This window comes from Coregonus lavaretus (genome assembly GCF_964263955.1).
Source record: "Coregonus lavaretus genome assembly, chromosome: 8".
Taxonomy (NCBI): domain Eukaryota; kingdom Metazoa; phylum Chordata; class Actinopteri; order Salmoniformes; family Salmonidae; genus Coregonus; species Coregonus lavaretus.
Genome location: NC_139995.1, coordinates 49,212,940 through 49,230,868, shown reverse-complemented (window position 1 = coordinate 49,230,868; position 17,929 = coordinate 49,212,940). Strand labels below are relative to the sequence as shown.

The 17,929-nt window shown below is 40.8% G+C and overlaps 2 protein-coding genes across 2 annotated transcripts; one reads left to right on the top strand and one right to left on the bottom strand.

The window, feature by feature from the left end:
- Positions 1 to 4,122: 4,122 nt before the first annotated feature.
- Positions 4,123 to 4,953, top strand: LOC311133358 (uncharacterized protein; the record flags this gene model as incomplete). The annotated part of the gene is made up of 1 exon (XM_084166858.1): positions 4,123 to 4,953. One exon carries the CDS (start codon positions 4,123 to 4,125, stop codon positions 4,951 to 4,953), a length of 831 nt encoding a protein of 276 aa, XP_084022984.1.
- Positions 4,954 to 6,984: 2,031 nt separating this feature from the next.
- LOC311133260 (G2/M phase-specific E3 ubiquitin-protein ligase-like) lies at positions 6,985 to 9,788 on the bottom strand. The gene is made up of 7 exons (XM_084166749.1): positions 9,728 to 9,788; positions 9,331 to 9,417; positions 8,399 to 8,652; positions 8,193 to 8,318; positions 7,823 to 7,963; positions 7,555 to 7,657; positions 6,985 to 7,449 (listed from the first exon to the last, which is right to left on the bottom strand). Exons 2-7 carry the CDS (start codon positions 9,389 to 9,391, stop codon positions 7,238 to 7,240), a joined length of 897 nt encoding a protein of 298 aa, XP_084022875.1. The 5' UTR covers positions 9,392 to 9,417; positions 9,728 to 9,788; the 3' UTR covers positions 6,985 to 7,237.
- Between the last annotated feature and the right edge of the window lie 8,141 nt (positions 9,789 to 17,929).

Genomic DNA, 17,929 nt, shown 5'->3' with positions numbered 1-17,929 from the left:
GAGGCAGCTGACAGGGTTGAGAATATTTATATCAATGAAGTTACCATCAATTCTCATGACTCCAGAAACAAGACAAAGGACATTTTCCCAAAGTGTAGACCACCGGCTACAAACCCAGGTACTGAGAGCTCAGAGAGGAGATCCACCAGAGCAGCTCCAGTGTGTCTGGGGCTGCTGTGTGTTCTCTTACTGGCTGGGATCATCAGTAGTGGTTTGTTGCCCTAGGCTACCTGTCTAAAATGCTTGCTTGCTAGCCTAACTTCCTTTCATGGGCAACGCTGCGCTTTGCCAGCTATTATTCATTAGCATACTACGTCTAGCTACATGTTGAACTTCCATCCTCTCAGGCCAGGGGCACAATGTATGAATTTATGGTTAGATCAGAATCACCGTTATAATCATTGGCCAGTACGGAGAATTAAGTAAAACCACAAGTCCAAATCCCTATCTCCATCCATTGCTAATTTAGGAAAGGGATGATTTTAGCTAGCTAGCTAGCCACCGGAGGGCAACAACACAACATGATGTAACAATTCAAAAAAAATTCTGTCAATGACGTTTGTCTTCTGAGGTGATGTGATTGGTCTGAAGCCAAATCCAAACTGTCTTCCCTTCTTCTCACAGCTGAGCTCACTCAGTTTAGCTCAACACTGATTGGCTATTATTATTTTAGAAAATTATCAAGGCAGGCCAAATGCTCGCTGACTTCCCTTGCATTCAGTGCTACGGGCGGCAACCTAGTCATTCTCTTTTTGACCAGACAGCACCAGATAGATACGCTACACATACTGAGACAGAGGGGCTCTGTTTCATTCGCTCTGATTCTTTCTCCGGTGAGATACATTCAGCCTCTTGTGAATTGAATGACATTTATGAAACACAGAGAGACGAAAGATAAATTATTTTGTTTATTTATTTATTGGTTAATTTTAGGGGGAAGCCTGGCTTCCCTTGGCATCCATGAATACACTCCACTGGGGATCATAGGCCTCTGTGTCTACTATAATGGCGTGATGGGCAGTTTTGAAGAGAACATCTTAGTTTATAAAACCAGCTCCTCAGCTGAACAAGAGCAGTTGCAGACCAAGTACAACGCCATGACTAAAGACAGGGACCAGCTCCGGGTTGAGAGAGACGATCTTCAAGCAAAGCACTCTGTGGTAGAACAACATGTACGACAGGGATAGATGTATTATATAATTACAATACAATATTACAGTACCAATGTTTGTTTTCCTATTAAATTAATATGAGTTTCTTAAAGAGCAACTGCCCCGAAACACCAACTAATCCCTTTGAAAACAGCCTATGTGGCATCGGTATGAGTCATTTATTCTAGTGTCAAAATTTACTATAATCAAAATAGTATAATTTTGGTCATGAAGTCAGTTTAGTCTAAAACGGAGTTTGGAACCTCAGTGCGTCACAATGAGTAAATGAAGGTTGGGTTTGGATTAAAATGACCCCTTTTGCCAAGTTCCACGTGCAAATTGCCCCTCCGCCCTCTTCACTTCTCTTCATGAATAGCGGCTCCGTTGTTTCATCGCTCCCAATGCGCTCAAATAAAGGATCACGGCCGTTTGGGACTGAAAAGCCCTAGCTATATGGATTGACCATCTATGGTTTGCATGCCCTGCCGAAGGACCCATTATGTGGAATAGGTGGAGTTGGAGTTTGTTGGTCCCCAGTGCTGGTGAGTATACCAGTAGCTAGACCATAGACTGCTATTTATTATATATATTGAGTGTTGCAACCGAGGACAGATGATTTTTACGTGCTACGCGCTTTAGCACTCGGCGGCCCCGATCTTTGAGCTTGTGTGGCCTAACACTTCGCGGCTGAACCGTTGTTGCTCCTAGACGTTTCCACTTCACAATAACAGCATTTACAGTTGACCGGGGCAGCTCTAGCAGGGCAGAAATTTGACGAACTGACTTGTTGGAAAGGTGGCATCCTATGACGGTTCCATGTTGAAAGTCACTGAGCTCTTCAGTAAGGCCATTCTACTGCCAATGTTTGTCTATGGAGATTGCATGGCTGTGTGCTCGATTTTATACACCTCTCAGCAGCGGGTGTGGCTTAAATAGCCAAATCCACTAATTTGAAGGGGTGTCCACATAATTCTATATATTTACAGTGGCTTGCGAAAGTATTCACCCCCCTTGGCATTCTTCCTATTTTGTTGCCTTACAACCTGGAATTAAAATAGATTTTTGGGGGGTTTGTATCATTTGATTTACACAACATGCCTACCATTTTGAAGATGCAAAATATTTTTTATTGTGAAACAAACAAGAAATAAGACACAAAAAAAACGATTCACCCCCCCCCCCCCCCCCCCTTTTGCCACCTTTTGCAGCAATTACAGCTGGAAGTCTCTTGGGGTATGTCTCTATAAGCTTGGGAGATCTAGCCACTGGGATCTTTGCCCATTCTTCAAGGCAAAACTGCTCCTTCAAGTTGGATTGGTTCCGCTGGTGCACAGTATCTTTAAGTCATACCACAGATTCTCAATTGGATTGAGGTCTGGGCTTTGACTAGGCCATTCCAAGACATTTAAATGTTTCCCCTTAAACCACTCAAGTGTTGCTTTAGCAGTATGCTTAGGGTCATTGTCCTGCTGGAAGGTGAACCTCCTTCCCAGTCTCAAATCTCTGGAAGACTGAAACAGGTTTCCCTCAAGAATTTCTCTGTATTTAGCGCCATCCATCATTTCTTCAATTCTGACCAGTTTCCCAGTCCCTGCCGATGAAAAACATCCCCACAGCATGATGCTGCCACCACCATGCTTCACTGTGGGGATGGTATTCTCGGGGTGACGAGAGGTGTTGGGTTTGCGGCAAACATAGCGTTTTCCTTGATGGCCAAAAAGCTCAATTTTAGTCTAATCTGACCAGAGTACCTTCTTCCATATGTTTGGGGAGTCTCCCACATGCCTGTTGGTGAACACCAGATGTGGCTTTTTTCTGGCCCCTCTTCCGTAAAGCCCAGCTCTGTGGAGTGTACGGCTTAAAATGGTCCTATGGACAGATATTCCAATCTCCTCTGTGGAGCGTTGCAGCTCCTTCAGGGTTATCTTTGGTCTCTTTGTTGCCTCTGATTAATGCCCTCCTTGCCTGGTTCGTAAGTTTTGGTGGGTGGCCCTCTCTTGGCAGGTTTGTTGTGGTGCAATATTCTTTCCATTTTTTAATAATGGATTTAATGGTGCTCCGTGGGATGTTCAAAGTTTCGGATATTTTTTTATAACCCAACCCTGATCTGTACTTCTCCACAACTTTGTCACTGACCTGTTTGGAGAGCTCCTTGGTCTTCATGGTGCCCCTTGCTTAGTGGTTTTGCAGACTCTGGGGCCTTTCAGAACAGGTGTATATATACAGAGATCATGTGACAGATCATGTGACACTTAGATTGCACACAGGTGGACTGCATTTAACTAATTATGTGACTTCTGAAGGTAATTGGTTGCACCAGATCTTATTTAGGGGCTTCATAGCAAAGGGAGTGAATACATTTGCACGCGCCACATTTCAATTATTTATTTTTTTGAAACAAGTTATTTTTTTCATTTCACTATTTTGTGTATGTCCATTACATGAAATCCAAATAAAAATCAATTTAAATTACAGGTTGTAATGCAACAAAATAGGAAACATGCCAAGGGGGATGAATGGTTTTGAAAGGCACTGTAGTATAGATCAATGGCAAATACTGGTATAGAGACAACTTACAATTCAGTTATTTTGCAGCTTTAAAAAAGTATGGAGGGAGCAAGACAATCATGCAGCACATTAATTACAAGAGCACATGCATTAACAACATCCCAGTCCATTACTACAACAGAGTACAGTTCCTCAATATTCTAGTTCAGTAAATATTCAGTGTCTTCATTGTTACAAAAAGTTCACACCCTATCACAAAGGAAAGAGTAACCAGATAGTAAAGAAGAAAAGTCAAACAAGACATCTGAAACTAGTGACAATTCTGTTTGGTTTCACATTCATTGTTATTTATAGTCTTCCTGGTATAAGTTTCTGTCCATTTGTTAAGTCCCAGAAACACATTACAGCTTTGAAACTAGAGCACCGAGTCTGTCAGATAAAATCCCAGAAACAGTTGCAGACAATGTCTAATGAAATCTATGCCAATTGTGAGTTTGATAATGACAATGTTCGGACAACAGACAGGGTTGAGGATCTTTATACAAATAAAGAGAATATCAATTTTCATGTCTCCAGCAGCAAGACAAAGGATGTCTCTCCAAAGAGCAGACCACTGGCTACAAACCCAGGTACCGAGAGCTCAGAGAGGAGATCAACCAGAGCTGCTGCAGTGTGTCTGGGGCTGCTGTGTGTTCTCCTACTGGCTGGGATCGTAGGCCTGTTTGTCTACTATAATGGAGTGATGGGCAGTTTTGAAGAAAACATCTTAGTTTATAAAACCAACTCCTCAGCTGAAAAAGACCAGTTGGAAACCAAGTACAATGCCAAGCCTAAAGAGAGGGACCAACTCCAGGTTGAGAGAGACAATCTTCAAGCAAAGCTCTCGATGGTAGAACAACATTTACAACAGGGATGGATATATTACAAGTCCAGTTTGTACTTCATCTCTACTGAGATGAAAACCTGGGAGGGGAGCAGAGAGGACTGTCTGAGGAGAGGAGCAAATCTGGTGATCATAAACAGCAGAGAGGAACAGGTCTTTATCCATGGATTGAAAAAGGAGACGTTCTGGATTGGTCTGACTGACAGAGTTGAAGAGGGGATCTGGAAGTGGGTGGATGGCACAGCACTGACCACAGGGTACTGGTGGAGTGGGCAGCCTGATAATAGAAACGGCATTGACGAGGATTGTGCTGCGCGATGGTCCGATCTTTCTACCCCAGAAAAGGGCTGGCATGATGCACCGTGCATCGAACTGCACTTTTCGGTATGTGAGAAAATTGCCTTCCTGTAACTGAACTGTAACCAAAATAAGCCAATACAGAACATTATTATGGAGGACTAAAAGTGCCACAATTAAATAAATAAATACACCATTAAATAATTACTTAAATGTGTCATTAATTAATTAAATGTGTCATTAATTAATTAAAATTAGAATTAAATACATAAATGTGTAATTAAATGTATCATTAATTAATTCAAATACCGATTCATTTTATGTAAAATACATATATAATTATTTCACTATTTACATTTACATTTCATGATCCTGCATTGCAGTGATTCATGAATTACTTAAAACTGTCAAACTGACCCATCAAAGTCAGTGGGCGGGGCTAACGCGAATCTAGTCTGATCCATTGCTTTGGTCTGAAGTAGAGTAGGCCAACCTGGATAGAGACAATGGAGGATCTCCGTGAACTTTCCAGGGAGTTGGTTAGAGACATTTTAAACTTAGCAGAGGATGTAGAAGCAGGACCTGCTGACCCAGAGCATGTAGCTAGTAAAGCAGAGGAACTTATTGAAGTTGTTGGAGTCATTTCCGCACTTTCCGACGAAGATATCGACCACAGAGTGATTGCAAATCTAGAAGAAGTTGTCCACCGCTTCTCTGGTACCAGGGCACTTCAGGCCCAACACACACAGGGACCGGGGCGTTTGGCGTTTGACATACCGAGTGCAGTTCTGGAGCATCAACTTCTTTGTGGAGTTCCCGCAGTTCAAATTTGCAGCGATGTTCGGTGTGTCAAAGAGGACCATCAGGAGGCGCATGCAACAATACAGTTTAAGGTATTTACACTAAATTCATGAGTTTTCTGTTTATGAATTGCTGCTCTCATACACTCGGAAAGAATATGATGTTTAAGGTAACATTACTTGATGTTGTGTTTTTCTTGTTTGTACAGAAAGACAGATCTCTATTCAGCTGTGAATGATGAGGAGTTAGACCGTATTGTAAGTGAAATTCACAAAGTCATCCAAACACCGGCTACAAGCTAATGCGTGGTCACCTGAATGCAAGAGGTGTGCATGTTCCAAGTGAGTAGATAATAATATGGCCATTATTTAAATGTATTTTTAATTTGGAGCTCTGCCCCTTTGAAAGGTGAAGGAAGCCCGCTTATGGAAATACATCAACCTGTGAGCTGTAGTTTCTACAGTGCATACTATGCAAAGCTGTATTATTTTAAAAAACTGAATAAGTAACATTTCATTTCTCACTGCCTTGGTGACCAAAAATAACAATCTTGTGTAAGGACATGTCAAACTAGTTTTAAGTACAAGACTGATTATGCTTGTCATCCATTCAGGTTCCTGAAGAATATGGGATCGATTGGAACGGACCTCACTGCCTTCATCGAGGCACTGTGTCAGTCCCCGAGGTTCAGCTGGCCCGTGAGCTCTCAGATGAAGAGGTTGCAATTTTGCCAGCTCCAGGAGTTTCTGTTACTGATGCACTTAGACTATATGTAGAGACTGTGGAAGTGTTATCAAGAATCTTAGACTGATGTCCAACCCATGTTTTTATTTGTTGTGTTAGAACAAGCAAGGAAAAACTGAAAGTTTACTTTCCTTTTAAAAGAAAGGAAAAAAAGCTGTTTCTTTGAAGCTTCCTGTCTCATTATGGTCCACAGAATGACTAACATGAATGCTGTACTGTTAGCACTGAAGGTGCAGAACAGTTTGATTTTAGTAAATGGAAGAAAAAAAAGTCAACTACTGCACAGTGTGTTAATGTTTTCAAAGACACTGAACTTGTGTCAATTCATCTGAACTGTGTATGCATTGACATTAGGGCTGGGCAATATGGAGAAAATCAAATATCACATTTTTGACCTAACACCTTGATGTCGATATTGCAACGATATTGTAAGGTTGACAATTGGTGCATTCACAAAATATCTTCCACATTTAGATTTCGGATAAATAACTATCATATTGTGGATATAATGACTAAGTGGTAAAAGGCAAATAATAGAACAGCTAGAACAGTCTGGTAAGTTCAGAAAATGACATCACTTTACTGTAATGCAGCCTTTGAAACCAGGAAAAGACTAAACTTACCATGTAACGATATTACACTTCTTCAAAATCTAATGGTGCTTTTCCATTACATGGTACCTACTCGCCTCGTCCTAAAATCTGCAATGGGAAACGGACGCACAGCGAGTCGAGGCGAGGCGAGTCAAGTAGGTACTGGTAATGGAAAAGCACCTTAAGACGATATCTAGTCTTATATCACGATAGATATAATATTAAAATATTGCCCAGCCCTAATTGACGTCTGAAAAAACTTAAACAAGCCCAAATCCAGTACTTTTTATGGCAGCGACAAGTGCTTTCTCAAAGTCCATGTAGAGTTTGAAATGAGCTGGCAGCTTTAGGGTTTCAAAGCATGTGGAGGACGTAGGAAGGGTTCCCCCAGAAATCTCCACTCTCAGTTCAGGAGGAAGCATCTCCCAGCCAACCCAGAATGTCAGCAGCTGGGCCAGGGTACCTGATGAAGCTAAAAGTCATAAAATGGATTAAAGACATTTAGTTCAACTGTAATTGATCATATCTATCCATGAGACATAGAAGCATTTGTAAAGAGAGAAAATAAGGTTTATACCTGTTTCAATGAACATCCTTAGAAAGCCAGTGATGCGGCAGGTGGTGTCAAAGTCTTCATCATCACTGTCCTCAACTGGCCATGTGATTTTTTCTAGGAGCATCTTAAAGAAAACAAAAATTGTAATTTAAAAAAAGGGAGAACTTATTTTGGTGAAGGACTATGCAGATCAAATTCTTAGAAAATGGAAAAATATCCATCTCAGTCATTGAAAATACACGTAAATTCATCAAGTTAAGTCACAAATATAACTAAATTACTGACTTACCTGGGGTGTGAACTGCATTTCAGCCATTTTGGGGAAAAGAAGTGGTACAACATCCGGCCTAGATGTCAGCAGGGGCCATACCATCACATCTTTCAGTCCCTTTCTCAACTGTTTAATTTGGCGCATGGTCCTCCCAACGACCTAAGAGACAGACCGACCCATATTACAGCCCAAATCCTTAACCCAAATTTGACAAAAGTTGGCACAGTAGGAAAAATGTTAATAAACACAATAAAGTGCTTTATAAAAATCCATTAAAACTCTAGTACTTAAACTCTCGTGTTAACATAACAAGCCAGGGTTCACAACACATTCTATAATTTCAACAAGTACAGCGATGAATTCTGTCACTTAACCAGCAGGAACTCACTGCATGGAGTAGAAGTTTGTTATGTAGCCATCTCCGATTTGTTTTGGTGACTGCCGGAAGATCCCAAGACATGGAAAGATCTGAAACTGTGTCCTTCTGTTCCGGTGTAAGATCTTCATGTTCAAGCTAGAATTAAGACCATACAAGTTATTATATCTGCCCAAGCAATATTTTTTACATGGCAAAGTTTCTTTTAGGTTACATACCAGTTCTATGATGCTCCTGATGTGCAGATCAGGACACTCTTCTGTAACAACAGTAGCCATTTCAGGGTCCCCATTGAACAGTACATGAATTACAGCAGGACTTAGTCCTGTGACATGGGGACCATCATGCAGAAAGGTGTGGCCCAACATCCTTCCTGCAACCCGGAAGAGGTTGCTTTCAATAAGTGCCTCTGATGCTGCTGGAACAAGATGGTCAGGTTCACCCTCAAATAGCAGTGTTCGGCCCATTCCTCCTGTAAAGTACCAAGAGAGCAGGGAATAAAGTCACAACAATTAACCTCTTAAATACATTAAATAAAAATGTATGATAGATAGATAGATAGTTAGATAGATAGATAGATAGATAGATATATTACATCATACTAGTGGCGATTACTTGGCCTGTGGTATTGCTGCTTGTAGAATTCACTTAAACCAAATTGTAGCCTACTCCAAAATGACTTACAGAAGGACCCCAAACCACTTCAAATTCAATTCCCCTGTATACCCTACTACAGACTTACCTGACACAAAACATTGCCCACCGGCCCTCCGCTAAACAGCACATATCCGCGTTCATCAACCACCAGAACGTACGTGTACGCGTGTGTGTGTGTGCGCGCGCATAGAGAGAGGCGGTGTAGAGTGAGTCACGACACAAACAGGTGCTCAGTCAGCGTTGCATGCAGTGTGAGAATGGCAAGCAGCAAGAGCGGCAAAAGCCAATGTGTGCTTCTTTTACCTATATATGTAACGCTATCTTTTGCGTTTATCCAAACGTCGTCAAACTTGGCACTGCACTTACTCGTGACCAGAGCAAGACACCTGTCAAGTTTGAAATCCATCGGACTAACTGAGAGACATGCGCTACAGACAGACATTTCTGCAATTTATAGATGGATTAACCTTCAAAAAATTAGTAAGATACTTACCAAGATCTAGACTGAATCCAAACTGGAGTTTGGATATGATTGTTGTCATAAAGTACCGCATCACTCCCTCTCCGATAGCAACATCACCTGAAATAAAATACTGATAATAACACTGGAAAAAAAGTGGCGGCCTAATACAGGTAACTGGATTTGGTAACATTTAACAAGAAAGGGAGAAAAACTTCTATTGGCTGTAATTCTAGAATAGCATCCTTAATATTGATTATTCCAGATAACAAGAGTATATTGTGCACAATATTCACATACATACATATAACATTTTTATCAATTATATAATTTTGTGCATTCCATTCTCCCATTTAACAATTACATATAAGCTACTTGAGTGGTATAAACTGTACTGATGTATTTATATTATAAATGTTATATTACTTACCAACCAGAGTACAATGAAGTGGACATGCCCATTCTTGCTGCTGTTTATAGAATAAGAGAAGCTCCCATTCCCTGTCCTCTTCAGAGTCCCTTACATCCATCTTCATTCTAAGTGGTTTCCCAGTTGCATGTTCCCTTAGCAGATTCTCTTTGAAAACTTTGGCAGCTTGAGTGGGTTCTTTAATAAGCTTCCATTCTAAACAAACAACAACAATAAAGTTATCTATTACAGAGAGACATATTGTGAGTTGGCATGTTACCTGCATATACAGATATCCTCTCACTCTACAGAACAGGAGGAAAATTCTGTTCATTTCACTGACAAAACGTGAGACCCAACATCTTCAGAACCTGTCACAACGCTGAGTTGACATAAAAACAGCACTACTAAACAACTACAACTAAATATTAGAAAAATAGAAAAACCCAGTTGCATGTTATTAATTGTCTGTAACTGTATTATCTTATCTAATTATATCCTACAGGTGTTATCTTTCTATTAACTTTTCAGTTACACACAATCTTATAGCAACACTATTGTGATGACACAAACCACTGTCTGTTTCTTTGCGATCCAACTCCTCGTTGACAATCACTGCCGGTACTACTGCACTCTCAGCTGATGTTTCAGGCCTCACTGGAACACTGTCACTGACTAGGGCTGTCTCACTATCATTTTCTTCACTTTGGCCTCCCTCTTGTTCTCTTTCTGATTCCTGCATGGGTGTCCTTGAAGTTAACACAATTGAAATGATGGTCATACTCGCTTATTTGTGTGCACAACAATAAGAGAGACATATTCCCAAAGAAAATAAATTATGCTACCCTTGCATTGCTTTAAGAAGTACATACCCATTGCAGCTCAATCTGTGCAGCTTCATCTCTGAAAAGGGAACTTCCTTCTGACAAGTGATGCAGGGGATGACTGGACCAGAGGCAGGACGTGAGCTCTCCTAACAACAACAACAACAAATGGCTTTTAATTAATGATTAAAAGTCACCAGTAATCTTTGTTTTGATTATGTATTAAACTAAGTCTCTGTAAATGTATGTACACAATCTAAGGGTAGATCCTGTTGAAGTGGACGTATGTAGATTGTAGCCTGTCCAATCATCGTCGATGGATCTTTCAGATAGGCAAGGGTGTATCCAGTGCTGGGACACTGAAGCAACGCAAGATTTAGACTGCGAGTAGATCCTACAAGTTTTAGAAATTCAAAGCCTCCCCCTTGTTGGAGCTTCGGAAACACTTCCATCAGTTTATTTGTTATAACCATGGGATCGTGGTCATTCCCTGGAGAAAAAAACAAAACAAAATCATAACTCACCTCACCTTAAATTAAGCAAATAAGCCTGTGATAACTATTATTGACACTATGAACACCAATTAAGTTTGAGTCACTATAAAAAGAAATGCAAATAATTTCAACAAGCCACAGACAGTACAAACTTTTTTTACTTTTGGTAAATGCCTAGTTTCGCACTGACCTGAAAATGTTACTTTTTGCTCTCCAAGTCCTGAAGTAAGAAGTTCAGCTTTAAACAGTACGCTTGGAATTTTATCCGCATTGTGGTCAGCCAAACAACAGACAGTGTGTGTGTAGCTTCTTCGGCTAACTTGGACTTGTGCTGGTCGTCTCGTCATATTCCTTCTGGCTCCAATGTTATATGGCGCAAAGAGCCTTGCTACCTCCGCTGCAACACAGAAAAACGTAACAGCTCAATGGTCACCAGTCAGCTAAAACAGCCTCTACTTCTATCTTGGGATGCTCAAGCCAGCTAACACCATTTAGCCGATTAGCGAACTAGCTAGGTTTATGCTTCCCCCCCCATTAACAATAAACGTGTCACGCACGAAGCATCATAATACCGCATGCAAATACATGTTCGAGTCGATCTAATTTAACCTACACGTGTGTCCCGAATCATTAAATAGTAGCACACCTGGCTAACATGAAATTACTTAGCTTACCTTGGACAGGTGTACGTGATTGAGCGGCCGGTATCTGCTGTGACTGAGCTGCCGGAGTCACCGGTGCCGCGGGAGCCGTTGGACTTCTGCTCAGAGCTTCCTCAATCAAATTCGCTGCTTCTCTCAGCAGCTCCGGGCAACTTTTAGACATTTTGTCCTGCACCTCACACAGCGTCTCAACATTGGGGCTAGCAGGACCGAGTCTTCTCTTGATTTTTAGCCGTTGCAATGAAAGTACTGTTTAACCGTGTAACTAAACCAACGTAGAGGTGAATAGCGCCACCCAGTGTATTGGAATGTGTTCAGTAGCTCTGCATCAATCCATTATCCGGAATTGATTTGTTTTGGCTTGATGCAGAGGGTAACCAATCAGGCGTTAGGTTCCGCCTACCAACTTTTGATGGGTCAGTTTGACAGTTTTAAGTAATTCATGAATCACTCCAACGCAGGACCATGAAATGTAAATGTAAATAGTGAAATAATTATATATGTATTTTACATAAAATGAATCGGTATTTGAATTAATTAATGATACATTTAATTACACATTTATGTATTTAATTCTAATTTTAATTAATTAATGACACATTTAATTAATTAATGACACATTTAAGTAATTATTTAATGGTGTATTTATTTATTTAATTGTGGCACTTTTAGTCCTCCATACATTATGGCTCTGTCACATTGATTTCAATTACAAAATACCAGTGATTATGTTTTCCTATTAATCAAGAATTATTTTTTAAAAGTTTTATGCATTTGGTTTTACTGTATTCGATTTCTTGGAGAGACATCTTAATAATATTACTCTTGCAATTAAAAATAGACACAAATTGAGTCTGGACATTTTTCGTATCTAAACAAATACGTCTGATTTCAACTTCCGTTGAGAGAATGCCAAGAGTGTGCAAAGCTGTCATCAAGGCAAAGGGTGGCTATTTGGAGAATCTCAAATATAAAATATATTTTGATTTGTTTAACACTTCTTTGGTTACTACATGATTCCAAATGTGTTATTTCATAGTTTTGATGTCTTCACTATTATTTTACAATGTTAAAACATTTAAAAATAAAGAAAAACCCTTGAATATGTAGGTGTGTCCAAACTTTTGATTGATAGCGTATGAAAATGTGGTATTTCAGTTTTTTTATTTGTAATACATTTGCCAAAATTTCTAAAAAACAGATTTTGCTTTGTCATTATGGGGTATTGTTTGTAGATTGATGAGGGGAAAAATACATTTTAGTCAATTTTAGAATATGGCTGTAACGTAACAAAATGTGGAAAAAGTCATGGGGTCTGAATACTTTCCTATTGCACTGTATCTGTTAAAACATGTAATATTAATCTCTATGCAGATGATACTGTTATGTAAGCCATTGCCCCAACTGTCGACCAGGCATTGTTAGAGCTGCAATCTGACTTTGTTGCCTTACAAAATGTCCTGTTTGTTTTAAACTTGTACTTAATGTTGGCAAGACTAAATATTAGTTTTTTTCTAATTCTCACAAAAATATTTTAGATGGACTAAATATTTATTCATTGAGTGGTTCTCCCATCGATCGGGTTCCTGCCTATAAGTATCTGGGCTTTTGGATTGAGAAAGATGTTTAATTGAAGAAACATAATGATGAGCTAGTTAAAAACCTAAGATTTAAATTGGGCTTCTTTTTTAGAAATGGATCTTGCCTTTCCTTAAACAACAGGAAGCAGATTGTACTGTCAACCTTCCTGCCAGTTCTTGACTATGGGTGACACAATTTACCAGAATGCAGCAGCCACTACTATTAAACTTTTGGATGCCGTCTACAATAGCACCCTTCGCTTTATCACAGGTGACAGTTTTAATACTCATCACTGCATCCTGTATCAAAAGGTTGGCTGGTCCTCATTAAAGTCCGTAGATCACTTCACTATTCCCTTTTTGTTTACAAAGCTCTACTACACAAGCTTCCGACTTACCTAACTTTGTTGTTGAATTATAAAAACATGAGTTACCAAACCCCTTCACAGGGTTGGTTAACTCTTGTGGTTCCTTGGATCTCCACCGAATTAGGTAAATCTGCTTTTAGTTTTAATGTGGCTCACTGCTGGAACAATTTGCAGAACTCATTACAATGATATGTTCTGGTGCCATACGGGCAGTTTAGGGTGTTAATTGAGGACATAGTAGCTAATGAATGTAACTGATTTTCATAAATGTTATGTTTTCAAATTCTAGCAAACATATTTTAGATGGACTACATACTTATTCATTGAATGGTTCTCCCATGTATCGGGTTCCCAACCTATAAATATCTGGGCTTTTGGATTGACAAGGATTTAACATTTAAAAAACATACTGATGAGCTAGTTAAAAAGCTACGATTTAAAGTGGGCTTCTTTTTTAGAAATGGATCTTGCCTTTCCTTAAACAGCAGGAAGCAGATTGTAATTGAGGACCTAGTAGCTAAGGAATGTAACTGATTTTCATAAATGTTGTGTTTTGTATTGATTGCTGTTTTGTTTTACATTGTATTGGTTGTTGTATTGTTGTGATCAGGGCACCCTTGGGAATGAGACCATGGTCTCAATGGGTTTTCCCTGAATAAATAAAGTATAATACAATTAGCAGAACACACATAACTAAAGTTATATTTAGCCTACCGCATATTATGTAGTCAGAAAAACATAAAAATAAACAGATTCAAGATATCTTTGGTACATAATTGGTCTATCCTATACTCCAAAATTAAACAAATTCAGAGTTAGCCTATGATTTGAGTGAATTTATATTTTATTCAGTCAGCAGGGGATCAAAAGTATTTGATCCCCTACTGATTTTGTATAGCTCAGAGCTAGCCTGCAGCGCTGACGAAGGAACCAGAGCCGTGAGGAGTTCCAATATCTTGTCTTTGGTTGCCAGCATCAATGTTGAACAGAGGTTCGCCAGGTGCCACCCATGCTCAGCATGCAGGTAGTGTAAGTTTTGCGCCAGCAGCATACCACCCTGCATCCCACTGCTGGCTTGCCTCTGAAGCTAAGCAGGGTTGGTCCCTGGTTGGGGGACCACATGCTTCTGGAACTGGTGTTGGATGGCCAGTAGGAGGCACTCTTTCCTCTGGTCTAAAGAAATATCCCAATACCCAGGGCAGTGATTGGGGACATCCCATGTAGGGATGATAACCTCGGTGTCCTGGCTAAATTCCCAATCTGGCCTCATTCCATCATGGCCAACTAATCATCTGTCACGAATTCAGCCGAGGCTGCCCTTCCTCCTTGTTCGGGCAGGCTTCGGCGTTCGTCGTCATGGGAGTACCAGCTGCCACCGATCTATGTTTCTGTGTTCTACTTGTTTTGTCTTTATTGTACACACCTGGTTCCCATTATGTTCATGATTTGTTCCCTATTTAACCCTCTGGCTCCCACTGTATTGGGTGCTTGTTTCTGTCAGGCGTCAGTGTGTAGCGGTAGGACGGAGTCAGGCGCAGGACACAGAGCTAGTAGACAACGTACTTTATTCGTGAAAATAAATGAACATAATCTCCACGCAGGGAGGACAAATACCGCTCACCAGTCGATGACACCAAACATAGAACAAACAAGCACACAACACAGCGGGAGCCAGAGGGTTAAATAGGGAACAAATCATGAACATAATGGGAACCAGGTGTGTACAATAAAGACAAAACAAGTAGAACACAGAAACATAGATCGGTGGCAGCTAGTACTCCGGTGATGACCAACGCCGAAGCCTGCCCGAGCAAGGAGGAGGGGCAGCCTCGGCTGAATTCGTGACATCATCACCAGCTTCCATTTGGCTCATTCATCCCACCTCCTCTCCCCTGTAACTATTCCCCAGGTCATCGCTGTAAATGAGAATGTGTTCTCCGTCAAAATACATTTATTTATTTTTACTAGGCAAGTCAGTTAAGAACAAATTCTTACTTACAATGACGGACTAATTGTGCACCGCCCTATGGGACTCCCAATCACAGCCGGATTGTGATACAGCCTGGAATCGAACAAGGGTCTGTAGTGACACCTCCAGCACTGAGATGCAGTGCCTTAGACCGCTGTGCCACTCCGGAGCAGCGAGTGATAAAGGGAGAAAAAAACAAGGCAGTGTTAGTTCTAGTGATGACAACTGATGTTCCATTGATAATTATTTCATCGCTGAGTGTATATGTACTGTTAACAAGTGTCCATAATGCAATCAAAACAGAGATATCATGCAAGATTAAAGGGATGGAATATTTAGTGCATAGACTGAAGACCCCTTAAAAGCCATCATACACACCGCCTCTAGCAAGCGTAAACTCAACACTGTTCCCTTAAGTGAACTCAAACTTGTGGTACTGAGAGAGGAGAGATACTCTTGATATGCACGTTGGTCGCTTCTCCATAGCCTGTGAAGAGTAGGCAGACAAATGGATTCCCCAGCGGACTACACGCCAAAGTGTCCTGACAGCCGAGATGAACTGAATCCCTGCCATCGGACCATGATAAAGAAAGGCTGCCTTTGCCTTACTGAAATTGAAATAGAAAATGCGTACATTGTTATACAACAGAAGACATCGTACAGGAAGCAGACAATAGCCTGCTGCAGAGCAGACAATAACCTGCTGCAGAGTGCATACAGTGAGGGAAAAAAGTATTTGATCCCCTGCTGATTTTGTATGTTTGCCCACTGACAAAGATATGATCAGTCTATAATTTTAATGGTAGGTTTATTTGAACAGTGAGAGACAGAATAACAACAAAAAAATCCATAAAAACACATGTCAAAAAATGTTATAAATTAATCTGCATTTTAATGAGGGAAATAAGTATTTGACCCCCTCTCAATCAGAAATATTTCTGGCTCCCAGGTGTCTTTTATACAGGTAACGAGCTGAGATTAGGAGCACACTCTTAAAGGGAGTGCTCCTAATCAATTTTGTTACCTGTATAAAAGACACCTGTCCACAGAAGCAATCAATCAATCAGATTCCAAACTCTCCACCATGGCCAAGACCAAAGAGCTCTCCAAGGATGTCAGGGACAAGATTGTAGACCTACACAAGGCTGGAATGGGCTACAAGACCATCGCCAAGCAGCTTGGTGAGAAGGTGACAACAGTTGGTGCGATTATTCGCAAATGGAAGAAACACAAAATAACTGTCAATCTCCCTCGACCTGGGGCTCCATGCAAGATCTCACCTCGTGGAGTTGCAATGATCATGAGAACGGTGAGGAATCAGCCCAGAACTACACGGGAGGATCTTGTCAATGAACTCAAGGCAGCTGGGACCATAGTCACCAAGAAAACAATTGGTAACACACTACGCCGTGAAGGACTGAAATCCTGCAGCGCCCGCAAGGTCCCACTGCTCAAGAAAGCACATATACAGGCCCATCTGAAGTTTGCCAATGAACATCTGAATGATTCAGAGGAGAACTGGGTGAAAGTGTTGTGGTCAGATGAGACCAAAATGGAGCTCTTTGGCATCAATTCAACTCGCCGTGTTTGGAAGAGGAGGAATGCTGCCTATGACCCCAAGAACACCATCCCCACCGTCAAACATGGAGGTGGAAACATTATGATTTGGGGGTGTTTTTCTGCTAAGGGGACAGGACAACTTCACAGCATCAAAGGGACGATGGACGGGGCCATGTACCGTCAAATCTTGGGTGAGAACCTCCTTCGTCGTGGATGGGTATTCCAGCATGACAATGACCCAAACACACGGCCAAGGCAACAATGGAGTGGCTCAAGAAGAAGCACATTAAGGTCCTGGAGTGGCCTAGCCAGTCTCCAGACCTTAATCCCATAGAACATCTGTGGAGGGAGCTGAAGGTTTGAGTTGCCAAACGTCAGGCTCGAAACCTTAATGACTTGGAGAAGATCTGCAAAGAGGAGTGGGACAAAATCCCTCCTGAGATGTGTACAAACCTGGTGGCCAACTACAAGAAACGTCTGACCTCTGTGATTGCCAACAAGGGTTTTGCCACCAAGTACTAAGTCATGATTTGCAGAGGGGTCAAATACTTATTTCCCTCATTAAAATGCAAATCAATTTATAAAAATGTTGACATGCGTTTTTCTGGATTTTTTTTTTGTTATTCTGTCTCTCACTGTTGAAATAAACCTACCATTAAAATTATAGACTGATCATGTCTTTGTCAGTGGGCAAACGTACAAAATCAGCAGGGGATCAAATACTTTTTTCCCTCACTGTAGCTCAACCATCACATAGCATAAACAT